The 21,361-nt window shown below is 41.2% G+C and overlaps 2 protein-coding genes across 4 annotated transcripts in view; both read right to left on the bottom strand.

Annotated features, from left to right (window-relative positions):
• The window catches only part of LOC131937487 (uncharacterized), a 104,724-nt gene that overhangs the window by 54,450 nt on the left and 28,913 nt on the right, over positions 1 to 21,361 (bottom strand). The window lies entirely within an intron of this gene.
• Positions 17,329 to 18,108, bottom strand: LOC131937502 (elastin-like). The gene has a single exon (XM_059294985.1). It carries the CDS (start codon positions 18,106 to 18,108, stop codon positions 17,329 to 17,331), a length of 780 nt encoding a protein of 259 aa, XP_059150968.1.

Raw genomic sequence — 21,361 nt, 5'->3', positions numbered from 1 at the left:
GGTGCCCTCCCTGTACGGTCAGCAGAGTACGTAGATCAGTTGATCAGGAAATTTATTTTTTAGAGTTGTCTCCCTGTAGAGAAGTAGGATCAGTTATCTCCCTTAAACAGCAAGACCTATCTTCTTCCTTCATTGATATAAGTATTGAAGTTATTTGTCTCTGATTATAACATCACATTGCGTGTTGTTGATGATTCAGTTTTCTGCGTTTGTATTGTTTAATCCATCGACCGTTTTATTCATAGAGAAGTTCAAAGGTCATAATGTTTTCTGTGGTATAAAATCACGTGTAAGACTCTTTACTTTGAGCCGGACAGATGACCGGACAGATAAAGACACATAGAAGACCGGACAAATAACCGGATGAATGACTGGACTATTAGCCAGAAAAACGACCGGAAAAATGACCGGATTGTTCATTGGAAAAATAACCGGCCTGTTAACTGGAAAAATGACCGGATTGTTAACTGGACAGATGACCGGACATAATGTCAGACAGGTGTCTAGAGTAAATGAACTAGACCAATGAACCAGACAGACGAACCGGACAGATAAACCGGAATAGATGACCATGTAAGGGGAACCGGGTGAATGAACCGGTCAGTTGACCTGGATTAATGAGCCGGCAAGATAACAGATGAAATTATTTCCGCCCCTTGTATCTCAAACAGATAATCTGAATCTGCTCACAGGTAATCTGGATCTGATAACGTTAATCTGGTTCTGCTAACGTTAAGTTACGTGGATAATTTACTCCCTATTGGCATAGGTATATTTGCATTTTTTCCAGTCTCTCTCTCCATTTCTCTCCCTCTCTCTCCTACTTTTTATCTAAGCAACTGTTATTGTTTTTTTTTTCAGTGCCACATTTTCAAAAGTGAAGTTGTAAACCATCGTATCAGCCACAATGATTACATAACAATCACATTGATCACAGAACGGAGTGGCCAAGTGGTAGGGCACACAACTACCAACCCGGAAGTCTCGATATCATTTCCGGCTAACGAATCAATAGTCCGTGTTTGAGCCCACCCAGCTCTAAAAGGTACCTGTCACGCCGGGAATAGCAAAAGCGGCATGTAAACAATTTAAAAAAAACCTACGGGAAAAAAAAGCTAGATAAAAACTACTTCATCTGCTCAGTGGCCTGAATAAAGATACCCATCTGTGAGAGGCAGGTAACGAAGATAAACAATCAACAACAAAAAAACGACGGAGATTGCAGATAAATTGAAAAAAAATGTTTGTGATCGTTGCTAGACAACTTGACGGGAGTATCGTGGTTTCACCCGTAACTGTTCTTTTTATACTTTGGAAAAAAAAAACGTGACGTATTTCTGTTGGGATCTTCAAGTCACGTGACTTATTGTTTTCGCCCGTGTCACATGGTCACAGGCTAGTGCCCGGGCCGGTGGCGTCACACGTCGACCACCACGTCTCAGCCAGCTCATCAATTCTGTTTCGACTACGACACACACAGGTACACGGACGCTCACACGTACGCACGCACACATACGCACACTTGCACATACAGGACACAGGCACACTGAAACACACAGGTACACACACGCACATACTCAGAAACACACACAAGTAGTACGAAAAGTGGCAAAATAATGCGACACAAAATGGTCTACTCAATTAAGACATTTTTAAAAAAATCCAACTATCTTTTATTCGTCTAGGTATTTAGAGAACCCAAATTTAAAGTAGAAGATTTATTTACGTTTGTAAAAATTCGATCGACAGCTGATTTCTATTTTTTTTATTAACCTGTTAAGAAACACACCAGCAAGACCGTTATGTTATTACATTTTATTATAAATATATTTTTTAGAGATAAGAGTTATGTCCCTGTTACACGCTTGCTGCCCTTTGTATTTACACTTCCTGTTTTCCCATAAATCGTGAACGAGCTAGGGAAAAGATAATGAAGAAGTTCTGAACTTTCTCTGGCGAACCTCCCGGAAGGAGTCAGGCGTAAGAAGAAACTACGCTGAGCATTACCCGGATTTTGTTTTGTGTTTGTCGGTGTAAGAAGGTGTGTCCAGGTTAAGCAAGTGTGAAAAAAAAATATTTGTCCGGGGAGTTTTAGTAGCTGGAGTCAGGACTAAAAATTTGGGCTTCAGAAGCAGGGACTAGAAATTGGGGCTTTAGAAGCTGGGGCTAGAAATTTGGGCTTAAGAAGCTGGGGCTAGAAATTTGGACTTTAGAAGCTGGGGCTAGAAATTTGGGCTTTAGAAGCCGGGACTAGAAATTTGGGCTTCGGAAGCTGGAACTAGAAATTTGGGCTTCGGAATCTGGGGCTAGAAATTTGGGCTTTAGAAGCCGGGACTAGAAATTTGGGCTTCGGAAGCTGGGGCTAAAAATTTGGGCTTTAGAAGCCGGGACTAGAAATTTGGGCTTCGGAATCTGGGGCTAGAAATTTGGGCTTTAGAAGCCGGGACTAGAAATTTGGGCTTCGGAAGCTGGGGCTAGAAATTTGGGCTTCGGAATCTGGGGCTAGAAATTTGGGCTTTAGAAGCCGGGACTAGAAATTTGGGCTTCGGAAGCTGGGGCTAGAAATTTGGGCTTCGGAAGCTGGGGCTAGAAATTTGGGCTTTGGAAGCTGGGGCTAGAAATTTGGGCTTCGGAAGCTGGGGCTAGAAATTTGGGCTTCGGAAGCTGGGGCTAGAAATTTGGGCTTCGGAATCTGGGGCTAGAAATTTGGGCTTTAGAAGCCGGGACTAGAAATTTGGGCTTCGGAAGCTGGGGCTAGAAATTTGGGCTTCGGAAGCTGGGGCTAGAAATTTGGGCTTCGGAATCTGGGGCTAGAAATTTGGGCTTTAGAAGCCGGGACTAGAAATTTGGGCTTCGGAAGCTGGGGCTAGAAATTTGGGCTTCGGAAGCTGGGGCTAGAAATTTGGGCTTTGGAAGCTGGGGCTAGAAATTTGGGCTTCGGAAGCTGGTACCGGAAATTTGGGCTTCAGAGGCTGGGGCTAGAAATTTGGTCTTCAGAGGCTGGGGCTAGAAATTTGGGCTTAAGAAGATTTATACCCTGATCTTTAGCAGCTGTGATTTAGAAGCTGGGCTTTAGAGGGGCTGCGATTTATAAGTTTTAGAAGCTGGGCTTCATAAGCTGGGATTAAGAAGCTGGGATTTAGAAGCTGGGCTCTGGAAGCTGTCGAGATGCTGGACTCATGAAGCTAGGCTACACACACTTTAGAAAGTGGAGGTTCTTTGAACGATGAACACTAACAACATAGGCAATTGTGACACAATCCCAGAACTGATCCAGTTCACCCAAGAATATCCACGCGTTAGCAGCATATCCGCCAGATTTGGGATGTCTCATAAACGAGACAAATTATACCAGAATTAGGGGAAGCGAAAAACTCGCTATAATGAGGAAAAATGGGGAGATAACCCTAACATAATTTAAAAAGAGTAATAGCCCCTAGATCACTGGAACAGATACATTGTAACGTAATGTATCGATTCACATACACAAAAAAAAAAGAAATAGCTTGAACACAGAACACAAAATCCTTTTATTAAAAAATAATCCCCAAAAGGTAAAAAAAAAACCCTCCATCTTGTATTTTGCAATATAATAGTTAATTAGAGCAGTTTAAAAAATGCGAACATGTGGGAATAAAATAGAGAAAAGATAAAAAAAACACATGTCTATGTCAATGTTATAAAATTGTTTATGTCAGTGTTATAAAATTGTTATACAACAAACGCTGGGTCACAAGGAGGGGTCGAGTCTGACACCATTTAGGAGATTAAACCAATTTTTTTTTTTAAAAGCTAAAATTTACTGACAAAAACAATTCGTTATCCGATTCACATAATAAGATAGTGTAGGGAGGGGTGAAACCTAACCGAAAATACAAATGTTTTTTTTTGGGGGGGGGGGCGGGGGAGGGGTAGGGTCACACCCTCAGTTACCACACCCGGTGAAACTCGACCTTATGGTGCTTTTTACAGAAGAAGTAATGTGCTAAAGCCGTACCTCAGTTATTTAACCACCATTATTGCTCAATTCAAATCGTAATTTAACTCTAACCTCGTCGTTTTCAGCTGTAGCTAAGCAACCAAACCTAACCTTAAATTTAGCCTTAACCGCAACCTTAACCTAACTCGCGATACTATTGATTTAGGTGACATGGTACGGCTAATCCAAATACACCCTCTTTAATTCAGTATTCCTAACACATTATGAAGGCTATTGTCTCTCCTACAAACGGATTCAATCCCCCACCATTCCCTCAACATCACGATCACAATTAATAATTCTCCGAAGGGGAGGTAATGTTAATGCTACTCGGTTTTGCCTCCCCTGAGAGACAATAGACTGAGTCGCACACAAAGGTTGAAAGTAAAAACATCATAAAAGGCTGTTTTTGTGTGCAGTCTCCAGTTGTAATGTGACGCGGAGAATGGTTGATTGTTATGTTGCATGCGATATTGCTGTACGTCATATTATTGTAGACTTATTGTTGTTCTAAGGACGGAGTGCCGACTTGATTCATAGTGGAATAGGAAAAATAAATTACTGCTTACCAAATAATAAAACTTAAACATTGTCTTAAGATTTCTCTCCTTATTTCTATAAAGTAGATCATTAAGTCGTTTTAAATCGCTAATAACAGCATTAAAAAATAAACCGGGAGTGATCTCCCCTAAACTTTCTCGAATATTCTTATATAACTTGAAATATAGACATGATTTTTAATGACTTAAACTTTTAAAAATATAATAGAATCTCATAGAAAAAAGAAGCGAACACCAAAACAAAATGTGCATAATATTATTAGTACTTCATAAATTTACATGCGTTTTTTGAGAAATCGGAAATAGCGTAAATTAGTACTTCCGGTCAACGGAAATTACTCAAAATTTGATAGAAGGTAGAGAATTAGATCTTTTACTTAAATATGAAATTTCATTTACCTATATGAAATAGTACTCAAGTTATAGGCTTTTGAAAAAATCAAAGTAGAAAAAGTACCACTTCCGGTTATCGAAAATAGCTCAAAAGTTGATCAGGATCTACGATTTTGATAAAATACTTATATATGAAATTTCATCAACCTAGCTGTAACGGTACTCAAGTTATCGTGTTTACACACACACACACACACACACACACACACACACACAAACACAAAGACACACACACACACACAGACACACACAGACATACGGACAAGATTGCAAAATTATGTTTTTCCGTATCAGTGAGTTGTAAAACGTCGAGATATATAAAAATCTCTAATTTTTTTTGCACGATTACAAGACTTTCTGTATACTTCGTATATACGAGAAAGTAAAAAAGTACTATAGAAAGAAATGAGACGACGTAGCTTAGAGGTAGAGCGCTAGACTGCTAACCCGAAAGTCTCGGGTTCGAATCCGGGTTCAGTTTAGTTGAAAGTCACTGAGTCCACTCAGCTATGATGGGTACCCAACTCACGCGAGGGAAAGTAAAGGCGGCTGGGCATAGTGCTGACCACACTATCTCTTCATATGCCGAGGTCACAGAAACAAGTGAACTCTACTTCACTTTCCCCATAGACCGTCAGGTTTGAAAGGGAAACTTTATTTACTATTGTTGTCAGTAATAATGTTGTATGTCGTGTTGTACGTCATATTGTTGAGATATATATTGTTGTATGTCGTGTTGTATGTCATATTGTTGATAAATATATTGTTGTATGTCGTGTTGTATGTCATATTGTTGATAAATATATTGTTGTATGTCGTGTTTTAAGTCGTATTGTTGAGATATATATTGTTGTATGTCGTGTTGTACGTCGTATTGTTGAGATATATATTGTTGTATGTTGTATTGTATGTCATATTGTTGATAAATATATAGTTGTATGTCGTGTTGTACGTCGTATTGTTGAGATATATATTGTTGTACACCATAGCCTTGTGTGCCATATTCTAAGCAATCAAATTTAACAAAAATATTAAAATATTGAATATTGAATATTTTTGTTAAATTTGATTGCTTGGAAATGTTTAACAACCAGACCCTGTTAGATGCTGACAGTGGCACGGGTTTGCTGCAGTAGCGCCAGTGACTTTGCTGCCGTCCGTGGTCATCAACAGTTTACTTGTTGTGTTTAGTCAGACATGCGTGTGGATTGTCTCCCATCTCAGTACTGTTATAGGTGTTGGGTACACTTGTAGACAGGTGTTGAGTAGGGACTATACGTGGGGGCAGATGCTGATTACACCTGTGGACAGGTGTTGAGTACACATCTAAACATCCGTTAAGTACACTTGTTTACAGGTGTAGATTAGACCTGTGTTGCCACGGGGCCAGGGATTCTGTGTCAAACTCCGAGGGATTCGCGTCCGAAACGCAGCTAAAGCCCCGTACACCAAAGATAGCTTGTTATTGTATTGACCGTAAAGTAAAAAGTAAAGTTCCCTTTTTCAAACCTGGCGGTCTATAGGCCTGAGACCACGGCATATGAAGCGATAGTGTGGTCAGCACCATGCCCAGCCGCATTTACTTTCCCTAACGTGAGTTAGGTACCATTCAGAGCTGGGTGGACTCAGGGACGGTCTTTACCCGGATTCGAATTTGAGACTATCGGGTTAGGAGTCTAGCGTTCCACTGCTAAACCCACTCCGTCCCACGTATTGACCGTACAGGTATCGTAAAATACAGGCAGACTCTACTTCATCTGCTTACATGAGAATTAAATAATATATATTATAGCCAGTTCGTAAAGAAAAAACAAACAATAGCGTAACGACTGGCCGACAGCTTTAACGTAAACGATCAGCTGGCTCATTGCTTTACTTTATGCAGCTTTGAGTAAAGTAATTCTCTATGTGCAAGGATGTGAAATAAAGCTTGAGGAAAAAGATATGGATATATTGTGTAATATGTGTGTGTGTGAGAGAGAGACAGAGACAGAGAGAGAGAGAGAGGAGGAGTAAAGTTTTAATAAAAGCATATTTCCTATTCTCTCGCCCCCCCCCCCCCCCCCATCAAACGTTTAGCGAAAAATATTGTGCGTCTGCTCTACTTAGCCTCAGGCGAGTTGGTATAGGGTATAGGCGATATTAGAAACAATTCTAGAGGGGGGGAGTGGCTTATATTGGACGACACGTCTATCAACATCCATCAACTGGACAACATGTCCATCAACTGGACAACACGTCCGACAACTGGACAACACGTCCATCAACATATGCTGGACAACACGTCCATCAACTGGACAACACGTCCATCAACTGGACAACACGTCCGACAACTGGACAACACGTCCATCAACATATGCTGGACAACACGTCCATCAACTGGACAACACGTCCATCAACATATGCTGGACAACACGTCCATCAACTGGACAACACGTCCATCAACTGGACAACACGTCCATCAACTGGACAACACGTCCATCAACTGGACAACACGTCCATCAACATATGCTGGACAACACGTCCATATGCTGGGCAAGACGTCCGACAACTGGACAACACGTCCATCAACATATGCTGGACAACACGTCCATCAACTGGAAAACACGTCCATCAACTGGACAACACGTCCATCAACTGGACAACACGTCCATCAACTGGACAACACGTCCATCAACTGGACAACACTTCCATCAACTGGACAACACGTCCATCAACTGGACAACACTTCCATCAACTGGACAACACGTCCATCAACATATGCTGGACAACACGTCCATCAACTGGACAACATGTCCGACAACTGGACAACACGTCCATCAACTGGACAACACGTCCATCAACATATGCTGGACAACACGTCCATCAACTGGACAACACGTCCATCAACATATGCTGGACAACACGTCCATCAACTGGACAACACGTCCGACAACTGGACAACACGTGCATCAACTGGACAACACGTCCATCAACATATGCTGGACAACACGTCCATCAACATATGCTGGACAACACGTCCATCAACTGGACAACACGTCCATCAACATATGCTGGACAACACGTCCATATGCTGGACAAGACGTCCATCAACTGGACAACACGTCCATCAACTTGACAACACGTCCATCAACATATGCTGGACAACCCGTCCATATGCTGGACAACACGTCCATCAACTGGACAACACGTGCATCAACTGGACAACACGTCCATCAACATATGCTGGACAACACGTCCATCAACATATGCTGGACAACACGTCCATCAACTGGACAACACGTCCATCAACATATGCTGGACAACACGTCCATATGCTGGGCAAGACGTCCATCAACTGGACAACACGTCCATCAACTGGACAACACGTCCATCAACATATGCTGGACAACCCGTCCATATGCTGGACAACACGTCCATCAACTGGACAACACGTCCGACAACTGGACAACACGTGCATCAACTGGACAACACGTCCATCAACATATGCTGGACAAGACGTCCATCAATTTGGACAACACGTCCATCAACTGGACAACACGTCCATCAACATATGCTGGACAACACGTCCATATGCTGGACAACACGTCCATCAACTGGACAACACGTCCATCAACTGGACAACACGTCCATCAACATATGCTGGACAACACGTCCATATGCTGGACAAGACGTCCATCAACTGGACAACACGTCCATCAACTGGACAACACGTCCATCAACATATGCTGGACAACCCGTCCATATGCTGGACAACACGTCCATCAACTGGACAACACGTGCATCAACTGGACAACACGTCCATCAACATATGCTGGACAACACGTCCATCAACATATGCTGGACAACACGTCCATCAACTGGACAACACGTCCATCAACATATGCTGGACAACACGTCCATATGCTGGACAAGACGTCCATCAACTGGACAACACGTCCATCAACTGGACAACACGTCCATCAACATATGCTGGACAACCCGTCCATATGCTGGACAACACGTCCATCAACTGGACAACACGTCCGACAACTGGACAACACGTGCATCAACTGGACAACACGTCCATCAACATATGCTGGACAAGACGTCCATCAATTTGGACAACACGTCCATCAACTGGACAACACGTCCATCAACATATGCTGGACAACACGTCCATATGCTGGACAACACGTCCATCAACTGGACAACACGTCCATCAACTGGACAACACGTCCATCAACTGGACAACACGTCCATCAACATATGCTGGACAACAAGTCCTTATGCTGGACAACACGTCCATCAACTGGACAACACGTCCATCAACTGGACAACACGTCCATCAACTGGACAACACGTTCATCAACATATGCTGGACACGTCCAACACGTCCATCTATTTCAACGTGTGCAGGACTTCACGTCCATCCATTATCGTTTGCTGGAAGGCACGTCCGCTTACAGACCTCAGAGACCCCCCCAGGAGACGTGAGTACTCTCGATGATTCCTCGGGCAATGAAGAGACGAGAGAGCCGTCCTTGACCTCTGGGTTTGGTGTAGTGAGGTCACAATGAACTCTTTCTCGTTTCGGCAATGAAACTTTGTGTGCGAAAGTATTTTTTAATTTAAAAAAAAACGTTGATGGAATGCACAAGATACAGCGAGAACAACTTGTAAACCACCTCGGGTGATGTGTAGTAAAAGTGATGTATTGCCACATTGTCTTGGCCAGATTTTTAAAATTTGGAGCCAGATTTAAAAAAAAAACGTATAGCCAAATTTTTAATATTTGGAGCCAGATTTAAAAAAAAATTATTATTTTTTACTTTTAAGTGATGCTTTATTTATGAAGTCGACACGACTGAAAACATTTGCTTTAAAACACCATCAGTACCTTGCGATATCTACAGGACGATAATCTGCTCCTTGGAAAGCAGTCGTCCGGAACCATATTTTACAGACGAGAGCAAGTTCTTAATTTTTTTTAACTTACCCTTAGTTTCAAATAGTTTTAAAACGTTATTATCTGTCCCTTATAGTCTTCACTAAGTTGACCGGCTCTACGATTGTAAACATCGTGAACAACAGCTCAACAGACTTTTAGGGTGATTGCGTCTCGCTAGTTATATCCCCTTCAGTTATTGAATATATAGTAATCTATTGAGTGATTTAATTTTGTTATAGTGCCGACATTGTTTCATTAATTTTATGCCTATTTAAACATCTAATTAAATTGCAAAATAGATAGACTTGTATTGTCATTAGAGTTGAACGTTCCTGTAAAATTTGAACAAAGTCGCTGCATTAGAATTGGGTCAAAGTTGTGAACTAGATAGAGCTTGTAAATTCAAAAATAACAACAGTTTTGGTATTTAAAACTTTAATAAATTTGTAGCCGGTAGCATAATTTTTTTTTAAAGCCTAATCAGTGGAAAACGTGTATGAAATTCGAAAAGCAATTAAAAAATCTAAATACTTTTCCTTATTATACAAATAACGTATTAAGGAAGGAAGCTGTTTTGATATTTAAACTATAATCATATGAAAAACTCGAACTATGCAAAATATTAAATATGGGTAAAAAATATATTTTTCTATATTAAAATAAGTAATAAATATTATATATTTTGTTTTAATTATGGTATTATTGGATTTTCTTTTATTTATATTTTAGTCTAGAGCATAAAATAAAGTTACCTCCCTGTATCGTGCGGTGTACAATCTAAATAAAAAGATGCGCCCTTTTTGCGACTTGACAGTTTACAAAATTGCAATACATAGATATCACAATACAACAAATCAAAAGGGTTAATTAAACAACGTATTTTTTTTTTTGGAGGCCCAGTCCATTTATTAAACAATCATGCAATTCATTATTATATTGATTATGGATGTGTATTTTATATATATATATATATATATATATATATATATATATATATATATATATATATATATATATATATATATATATATATATATATATATATATATATATATATATATATATATATGCAATGGTTGTGTTTGTATATATTTTTTCTAATCGGCCGCTGATGTATCATATTTCATTTTAATTTAGGGCAGAATACAGGTTTTTTTTTCAAACAACAATGTCGAACATTCAAGTACACCATTTTGCGCACAAAGCAATTAATTTTGTGCTCGTCCGATAGCATTAAATTATTTTAACATCCTATAATACGTACATTAATTCCTAATTACTGGTTAATAACCTGGTGTAACCATCTGGTTACAGTAATACACCTGGTGTAACCACCTGCTTATAGTAATACACCTGGTGTAACCACCTGCTTATAGTAATACACCTGGTGTAACCACCTGGTTACAGTAATACACCTGGTGTAACCACCTGGTTACAGTAATACACCTGGTGTAACCACCTGGTTACAGTAATACACCTGGTGTAACCACCTGCTTACAGTAATACACCTGGTGTAACCACCTGCTTACAGCAATACACCTGGTGTGACCACATGCTTACAGCAATACACCTGGTGTAACCACCTGCTTACAGTAATACACCTGGTGTAACCACCTGCTTATAGTAATACACCTGGTGTGACCACATGCTTACAGCAATACACCTGGTGTTACCACCTACTTACAGTAATACACCTGGTGTAACCACCTTGTTACAGTAATACATCCGGTTACAGTAATACACCTGGTGTAACCACCTGCTTGCAGTAATACACCTAGTGTAACCACCTGCTTACAGTAGTACATATGGTCTAATACCATAATTATCTAGACAATCCGAAACTGAAAAATTTCCTACACATCTCATATGTCACATTCCTGCGTGTCACATGTCACATTCAAGCTTGACATTTGCGTTTGAAGGTTTAATTAAACAAGCTTGCACGAGAGTAATTTATGTGACATTTGACGAATATTTCATGGACTGTATGATGTCATAATCTATTCTTAAAAAAGGATTTGTTCCTAAAAGGGTTTGAGTGTGAAGATGAAAGACAAACTTGTCATGTAGTTTTAACCCTTGTCGGTTGAGATACTTGACAGAAGTCCTGTCAAAATGTCTTGATGCTTGTCATAAGTATTGTCAAAATGTCTTGATACTTGTCATACGTATTGTCAAAATGTTTTGATACTTCACACTCACAGTAGATGTGTACACGTAAGCACTATGCGTGTCTAGCAGCACACATGATGTGTAGTGTGTCAACACACGTACACAACACACGTGTACATGGAGCGTCAACACGTTCTCACGCACGGCGCACGGCTGCCGGACGCCGGAACCGGTTCGTTAGCCGAGATCCGAGTCGATTGATTTCGTCCAGGCTGCCTGTCAGTCAGCAAAATGAGCCTGATTCGGACAGACGGAGGCATGTGCGGCCCACTCAGACGGCTCTTGATGGGATTATACGGCTTAGTTTATTTATGGCCCTGTTGTGCACTCAGTGAACACATTCATCAAATTGAATTGTTTCAAGAGTATTTTATTAGTGTTACTTTACCTCTCTCGCTCTCTCTCTTTCTCTCCATATATATATATATATATATATATATATATATATATATATATATATATATATATATATATATATATATATATATATATATATATATATATATATATATATATATATATATATATATTATTTATATATAATGACGGCGTGGCGTAGAGGTAGTGTGCTAGACTACTACTCGAGATAGAATCTTGCTTCAAGTCAGCGGAAAGCCCTGTGTCCACCCAGCTTTTATGGGTACCTAACCCGAGTAAAGGCGGCTGGGCATAGTACTAACCACAATATCCTTTCATATTCTGAGGTCACAGAAACAGGCGAACTGTGCTTCATCAGCCCAATGGATCGCTAGATCTAAATACACACACCTATCCGGATGTCTGGCCCGGCACCATCTTTGTTAAAGCGGAACACAACAAAAGCAAACGATTTAAAAACTTGTGCAGACGATAGGTGATCCACGCGAGATGCAGGGGATAGATGGGTGAGATGGTGTGTGATGATGTGTGATGGTGTGTGATCGGTGGTAGCGAAACTTCTAGAACCAAAGTGCCGGAGCATCAGGCTTTGGTTTTCTAAGCACGTACCCCCACTTCCGGTCAACTTGACCTCAGACCACTCTTCAGCGTGGCAAAATAATTAGGTCACGATTTGTATAAAGACACCCTACCCCTCACACCGCATCTAAATTACGCCAAGGATCTTTTTTGTATGAAAGGTCACGTGGTTTATACCCGGGGTCATTTGGTGCTTCTCCCCCCCCCCCTTTTTTTAGGGCGGGGGGGGGGCGAGTGCTCGAGTCACGTGGTTTGTGTTCTTGTTAGTCACGCGCCTTGGGTCCCAAGGTCACTCGAGTGATTGACCTTGTAAACGGTGATAGAGAATATTATGAAATGGGATTATTTTGATGGAAATCACACTTCACAATACGCTCTTTCCAACAGCGACGTTTGTAAGTCTTGGCTCATACTAAAGCCCTTTCTAAAGGACTATTGAAAAATAGGTGACCGGAAAGATGCGCTACGGAAAACTGCGCACAAAAAGTCCGCACAGGGGCATTTCTTGTTTTCTTAAATTGAGGAGTTATAGACATTAAAAAAGAATGAATGGTGGCATAATAAAACATACGTCCTCGAAGTAAGACAATATTAAAGTGTGTTAATATAATTAGTTTGTATTTGCACAGTTTTCCGTTACGCACTTTTCAGATTGCGCATTTTTCTGGGAACCTGAAAAACGCACTAGTTGTCTTTGAAACGAGTTTTCTGTCGTTGGTATTACTAAACACACAGTTCTGTATGAGGATTTTTGATCTCCTTAAGGGTGTGACCTCTGATTTGGGACTGTCCCTGATCCACATTGAGGGTGTGACCCTTGTTTGGGAACTGACCCTGACCCAGATGTAGGGTCTGACCCCTTGAACCAGGACGGTACAACCAGATGGAGTGAAGAGATTTATGACCGAGCCTTGTCAAGCCTGACCCTAATCGAACGCTTTTTGGTCTCGGCTTGAGGTCATATGGAAGACGCGATTTGTCTGAATTAAGGCAGAATTTAAATTTGGAATTTGAGCTAGGGGTTCTCCGAGTGTGGTGTAGTTAATTTAAAATGGTTTTAGACAAACTAGACTTTATAGTTTACCCGACTTATGAGTCTTAGTTACGTTTTCAACTGCTCGATAATTGGGTCTAGATCAGTTTAAAAAATGAAATGATTCAAAATATCAAATTCACTGATGAGATTATTATAGTTTTTTATATTTAGTTTTATTCTATTAAACGGTACATTTTACCTATTTTACATTTTATAATGTAAATGATACATTTTCTGAAAAAAAAAAAAAAAAAACCACAAAAAAAAACCCACAAAAAGAAAAAACCCACAAAAAACCACACAAAAAAACCGCACAAACAACGAACAAAAAACAACCCCTGGCGGTAATGGTTTTCTAAAGAGTACATTATCATTAACATTTTTTTCCTAGTGTACTGAAGGCCTGATCGTAGTGCTCTTGATATGAATCGTCCTTCTACTAGTCTAACTAATCAACAAAACAGGGACAGCTCTAGTTTCTGCGACCTTAGTTTTGAACTCATTAGTTGACATCCAGTGTAAAAATCGCCTTTTGTTTTCGTTAATTTGAGGTGATAATCAGAGCTGGATGGGTTCAAGGTTCTCCTGCATACTCGAGTTAGATACCCATTAGAGCTGGGTAGGCTCAGCGACCTACTACACACTCGAGTTAAGTACCCATCAGAGCTGGATGGGTTCAGGAACCTACTAAATACTCGAGTCAGGTACCTATTAGAGCTAAGTGGGTTCAAGGTTCTCCTACAAACTCGAGCTAGGTACCCACCAGAGCTGAATTGGCTCAGGGACCTACTACACACTCGTGTCAGGTCAGGTACCCATCAGAGCTGAGTTGGCTCAGGGGCCTACTAAATACTGGAGTCAGGTACTCATCAGAGCTTAATGGGCTCAGGAATCTAAAATATACTCGAGTCAGGTACCAATCAAAGCTGGGTTGGCTCAGATACCTACTACATAGTTAAGTGGGGTACCCATCAGAGCTGAGTTGGCTCAGATACCTACTACATACTCAAGTTAGGTAAAGAGTAGCTCTACCAATTGACCACATATCCCATAAACAGATGAACTATAACTCGTCTCCTCTAGTAATCATCCGGTAAAATATTAATTTTAGTCGTGACTACTACCAACCAATGAGTATTCCTACACCCACCTGCAGTAAATTAGAACCGCTGACATTCATAATTAACCCTCTCATCACCGAGACAGCCTTGAGGCGGATATAAAAATGTAATTAATAGCTCTCTGAGAGCTGATATTGTACTCGGCACCAGACATTTTTACTTATTTTATTTTTAAAAACATTATGGTTTCATCTCAAATTAACGGTATAGACGGTGAGTTGTCTTTACAATAACATTTTTAATTTTTAATTATTTTTTCATTAAAGTAAATAATTTAACAAGAAAATCAGTTTTTATTTTACGTTTTTTTCTTGCTTTCTTTAAACATGAAACGAAACAAGTAAAATTATTATTTGTTGTTAAAATCGAAAGTCTGAAACTTGATACAGAATATCGTATATGTTCGTGTCCACAGATGAAGCTATAATTAGAATAATTAAATAGCCAGTCCATGCCTTGACCACCCAGAGGCTCTGGTTAAAGATTAGCCTAATCTGGTCATGCCAGGAGCGACTGGGGCTGGAACTATGCACGCATGCGCGAGTTATATTTAGCGTTTGTTTACACCAGTGGCGTAGCGACCCTTCCCGGCGCCCGGGGACAAACTTTTAATTTGGCGCCCCCGTCGGGAACAAACCTTCAATTTTCAATTTGCACCCCCCCCCCCCTCAAACCTTTCGTTTGCCCCCCCCCCCATATATTTTTTTATATTTATAATGCGAAACTGCACCTAAAATGATATTTTAATTTGTTTTTCCAACCCATTTTGGCGCCCCTTAAGGTCGGCGCCCGGGGACATATGTACCCCCCTGCCCCCCCCCCTTCGCTACACCTGTGGTTTACACTCTGTTTGGAATGACATCTGTTTGGCAAACTGTAGGCTGTTGGTGAGTATCAATGGTTCAAGTGGAGCTAATTGGTCCAAAGCTAATCTAGCTTTAGCTAATCCGACCCGAACCAACCCAACCCAATCCAACCTAACAACCTAACCTAACAACCTAACCACCTAACCTAACCTAACCTAACCTAACCTAACCTAACCTAACCTAACCTAACCTAACCTAACCTAACCTAACCTAACCTAACCTAACCTAACCTAACCTAACCTAACCTAACCTAACCTAACCTAACCTAACCTAACCTAACCTAACCTAACCTAACCCAACCCAACCCAACCCAACCCAACCTAACCTAACCTAACCTCCTAACCTAACCTAACCTAACCTAACCTAACCTAACCTAACCTAACCTAACCTAACCTAACCTAACCTAACCTAACCTAACCTAACCTAACCTAACCTAACCTAACCTAACCTAACCTAACCTAACCTAACCTAACCTAACCTAACCTAACCTAACCTAACCTAACCTAACCTAACCTAACCTAACCTAACCTAACCTAACCTAACCTAACCTAGCCTAGCCTAACCTAACCTAACCTAACCTAACCCAACCCAACCCAACCTAACCTAACCTAACCTAACCCAACCTAACCTAACCTAACCTAACCTAACCTAACCTAACCTAACCTAACCTAACCTAACCTAACCTAACCTAACCTAACCTAACCTAACCTTGACAGCACTCATGTAACCCTATGCCCTCCTGCTATCTGACAGCTCTAATAAGATTTATCTTGCATAAATCCCAAACCCATTAGCATCCCATCAATTAAAATATCAAATTTAATTAATCAAGCTCCGCCATCTTGGATTTTATTGACAGCTATTTTAAACACTCCATGCTAAAACATGCACCGTTATTTGACTACTGTGGCACGAGTTCAAAGGTCAAGCTAAACATGCAACAAGCCAAATCATCGGATCATACATTACCATGAGCCAAATGATTGGACCATATAATGCAGTGGGCAATTGGCCGCAAAATGTCACAAACCAATGGCCACAAAATACCACAAGCAAATGGCCACAAAAATGTCAAAGCCATATTATTTGAACATATATTGCCACAGGCCAATGGCCGCAAAACGCCACAAATCAATGGCCTCAAAACGCCACAAATCAATGGCCTAAAATAAAACCACCAAAGAACTGGCCAGGTAAACTAGCAAAGAACTGGCCAGGTAAACCACCAAAGCTCTGGCCAGGTAAACCACCAAAGCTCTGGCCAGGTAAACCACCAAAGCTCTGGCCAGGTAAACCACCAAAGCTTTGGCCAGGTTAACCACCAAAGCTCTGACAAGGTAAACCACCAAAGAACTGGCCAGGTAAACCACCAAAGAACTGGCCACGTAAACCACCAAAGAACTGGCCAGGTAAACCACCAACGAACTGGCCAGGTAAACCACCAACGAACTGGCCAGGTAAACCACCAAAGAACTGGCCAGGTAAACCACCAAAGAACTGGCCAGGTAAACCACCAAAGAACTGGCCAGGTAAACCACCAAAGAACTGGCCAGGTAAACCACCAAAGAACTGGCCAGGTAAACCACCAAAGAATTGGCCAGGTAAACCACCAAAGAACTGGCCAGGTAAACCACCAAAAAACTGGCCAGGTAAACCACCAAAGAACTGGCCAGGTAAACCACCAAAGAACTGGCCAGGTAAACCACCAAAGAACTGGCCAGGTAAACCACCAAAGAACTGGCCAGGTAAACCACCAAAGAACTGGCCAGGTAAACCACCAAAGAACTGGCCAGGTAAACCACCAAAGAACTGGCCAGGTAAACCACCAAAGAACTGGCCAGGTAAACCACCAAAGAACTGGCCAGGTAAACCAGCGAAGAACTGGCCAGGTAAACCACCAAAGAACTGGCCAGGTAAACCACCAAAGAACTGGCCAGGTAAACCAGCAAAGAACTGGCCAGGTAAACCACCAAAGAACTGGCCAGGTAAACCACTAAAGAACTGGCCGGGTAAACCACCAAAGCACTGGCCAGGTAAACCACCAAAGAACTGGCCAGGTAAACCTGTTTCCGGGTTGCCCCCCGTAGTTGACATGACACAGTTTCGTCTTGTCAAGATCAAGGTCACATGTGTAGAATTCCATATCCGGAAATCGACATCCGCCCAGGACGGACGTGTTTGACGTACTCACAATATTCAGCATGTTCTCAGGGAACTCAAACAGTGACGGGTTATCAGGGAACCGACAGAGAACAAACAGGGAACATAACATGTGAACATGGGTAGCACAGGCGCAAAATACTTTTTTTCGCACACAATTTTAAAAACTCCCCCCCCCCCCCACTTAATCTGTAAACAAGATGCTGATTATAATTTTTTTTTACTGACCGAATCAACGTCACATACAGCTATCACAGTGTCACGCAATCAAAATGTCACACTGACGACGTGACACAGCCACAAACATACTAACAAACACACTAACGTACAAATGTGACCAATGGCAAGCAGCGTTCACTAATACTAAACCACTAACCTCGATTTGGTTCGAATTCCTGAACACAAAAATAAATAAAAATTCCAGTAACATAACAATATAAAAAAACAACCAACTAGCAGTTAAATTTAGAGGGCAGAGTCGAGCAGTAGAATGTATCTTTTATCCTGTTCAATTACGACCTGATAAGAGTTGAATGAACTGCGGTGTGTGTGAGTGTGTGTGTGTGTGTGCATGTGAGTGTATGTGAGTTGAGTGTGGAGGGGGTGGGGTTGTGGTGGGGTAGGATGGAGTAACCACACGTTTTTTAACAAAGAGATAACCCCTTTAAATATCACACTCAAAGTGACACCATTTACAGGAGTAAAGGTGGGTGGGGGGGGGGGGCGGGTACAACCCACAATTTCCACATCACGTGACACCCACCCTAGCAGCGCCACACACACATACAGTGACACACACACATACGCACCAATCTACATCTACGTCCAGTCTCTTTCCGAGACCAATAAAAATGACGTCACAATTTTTTTTTTAACCGTCTGGCACTGTGACTAAAGACAAGTCGCGAAAGAAAACGAATCGTTTTATTTGCATAATCACCTTTAAAACCGGAGACTTCACTATAAAACCTTTTAGCCTTTAAAAAAAAGATTGACAAATAAAGAAATAATTGTCTTCGATTTTCTTTAACTTGAAGAAAACAGAATCTCAAAGGGTTTGTTAAAAAATGTATTAAAGCTATTCAAGCAATATTTCAGATTTGTAATTTTCTAAAAATCAAAATAGTTTGAGATTTTAAAAATCATTTTTGTGTAAGCCGCCCCCCCCCCCACCTCTCGGTCCATCCCCTCCTCCTCAACCCACCCAATTTCTCCAGTCTACCCCACCTCTTCAGTCCATCCCCCTCTTGAATCCAACCCCACCTCTTCAGCCCACCCCCACCTCTTTAGTCCACCCCCACCTCTCCAGTCTACCCCACCTCTTTAGTCCAACCCCACCTCTTCAGTCCACCCCCACCTCTCCAGCCCACCCCCACCCCCAAGCCCACCCCCACCTATCCAGTCCGCCCCCTCCCACAATTTCTCCCCTAATCACCACCCTACATTTTTAATGAAGTCTTGCACAAGAATTCAAGAGCTATTTAGTAGGCTGCTTTTCGCGTTTCGTAAGGCATTAATCAAAACAACTAATGGTACCAAAAATAGAACGACTGCATCACGTGATGTCTAAAATTAGTTCGGCGTGGATAAAATCCCGGAAAGGTGTCCGGCCGTTGATTAAATTTCTTGTTGAGATAACATCACGGATACAGATTCCACGCCCCATTTCCGTTAGAGCGGCCCAATACCAGCCGAGCTATTCAACAAGTTTTAAAGTACATGGGTTACTGGGGTACGAATTAAATCATTTCGTTCGTTACTCGGGGCGTTCGTATACCGAAACACGTTTCTCCATACCAGTAAAACAACGACTTAATAGCTAAATCTATTTTGACAGACACACCGAATCTTGTATTTAGAATTGATATTTTAAACGACGAAGTTCTAAAAAAAAAAAGAAATAACGACATACACATCATCCCTCTCTTTATAACAAAACAATGTTTGCCCATATTCTTCTTCCTCTTCTTCTTCTTCGTTCTTAATTTTAGTGTTGGAAGGGATCCCCTTCGGTTTAGCAACCATGAGCTTTACTACGCCGACTCTACTTCTTCGTCTGTACTTCTTCACTGTTGCCTAGGATGGCCTACTTTTCTTTTTTCCCCTGGGGGTTCCAGTCCAAAGCCAGCTTCGCGATGTTAACCGCTTTCCTTCTATTAAAGTGCCCAATCCATCCCCATTCATTCATCTTGTCCCACATTAAAGTAGAGACAATTGACGGAAATACCCCAGTCTACTTCGCCTGCCACATAAGTTCACACACATGACGGAAACACCCGAATCTCCTGTCAGCTTTCTCCGATCCCCACCAACAACAATTCCTCGCGACATAGACTTTTCATGTTTTCCAGATAGCGAGCATGAATGTCCATTGTTTGTGGACATTTTAAGAATACATTCCAAAAAAAAAAAATTGAACAACATTTTATTTTAGATATTTTGAGAAAAAATTCTAATCAAATTAATGAGTGAAGTTTTATCAGTTATCTTCTCACGGCATCCATCGAAGTCTAGACACTTTGTGTATTTCTCCTGGGAACCAAAATTTTTGGTGAATTTTAAAATTAGATGAACAATGTGACGTGAGTGGTTGTTTGTGTAAGGTTTGTGTGAAAGTCTTTTGTGACTTTTGTTTGTATGTCAGTGTTATGCCACTGTCATGTCACTGCCATGTTACTGTCATGTTGCAGTCATGTCACTTTCATGTCACTTTCGTGTCACTGTCATGTAACTGTCATGTAACTGTCATGTCACTGTCATGTCACTGTCATGTCACTGTCATGTCACTGTCATGTCACTGTCATGTCATTGTCATGTCACTTTCATGTCACTGTCATGCCACTTTCATGTCACTGCCATCTCACTGCCATGTCACTATCATGTCACCCTAATGTCATTTTCATGCCACTGTCATATCACTGTGATATCACTGTCATGTCACTGTCACGCCACTGTCATGTCACTGTTATGTCACTGTCATGTCACTGTCATGCCATTGTTATAAACTCAATGGATGAGCAACGTTCTGCTTGCGACATTGTAGTAATAGTATGTGCAGTGTAGTGATGGAGATCTATGTAACTGGTGACACGGTATGGTGAGCACTATACCAATAGTGATGATGTACGCACTTCAACTCACCCCCCCCCCCCCAACCAAACAGGCCCACCCACATTCTACTTTCAAC

This window comes from Physella acuta, unplaced genomic scaffold (assembly GCF_028476545.2).
Source record: "Physella acuta isolate Inbredline_101_S28 unplaced genomic scaffold, ASM2847654v3 ptg000211l, whole genome shotgun sequence".
Lineage (NCBI taxonomy): Eukaryota > Metazoa > Mollusca > Gastropoda > Physidae > Physella > Physella acuta.
Note: the sequence above shows the minus strand (reverse complement) of the source record. Positions and strands in the feature narration are given on the sequence as shown.

Bases quoted from the DNA above. Each gene is read 5' to 3' on its own strand.
- LOC131937502 (XM_059294985.1), bottom strand. From the start codon at position 18,108: ATGTCAACTACGGGGGGCAACCCGGAAACAGGTTTACCTGGCCAGTTC.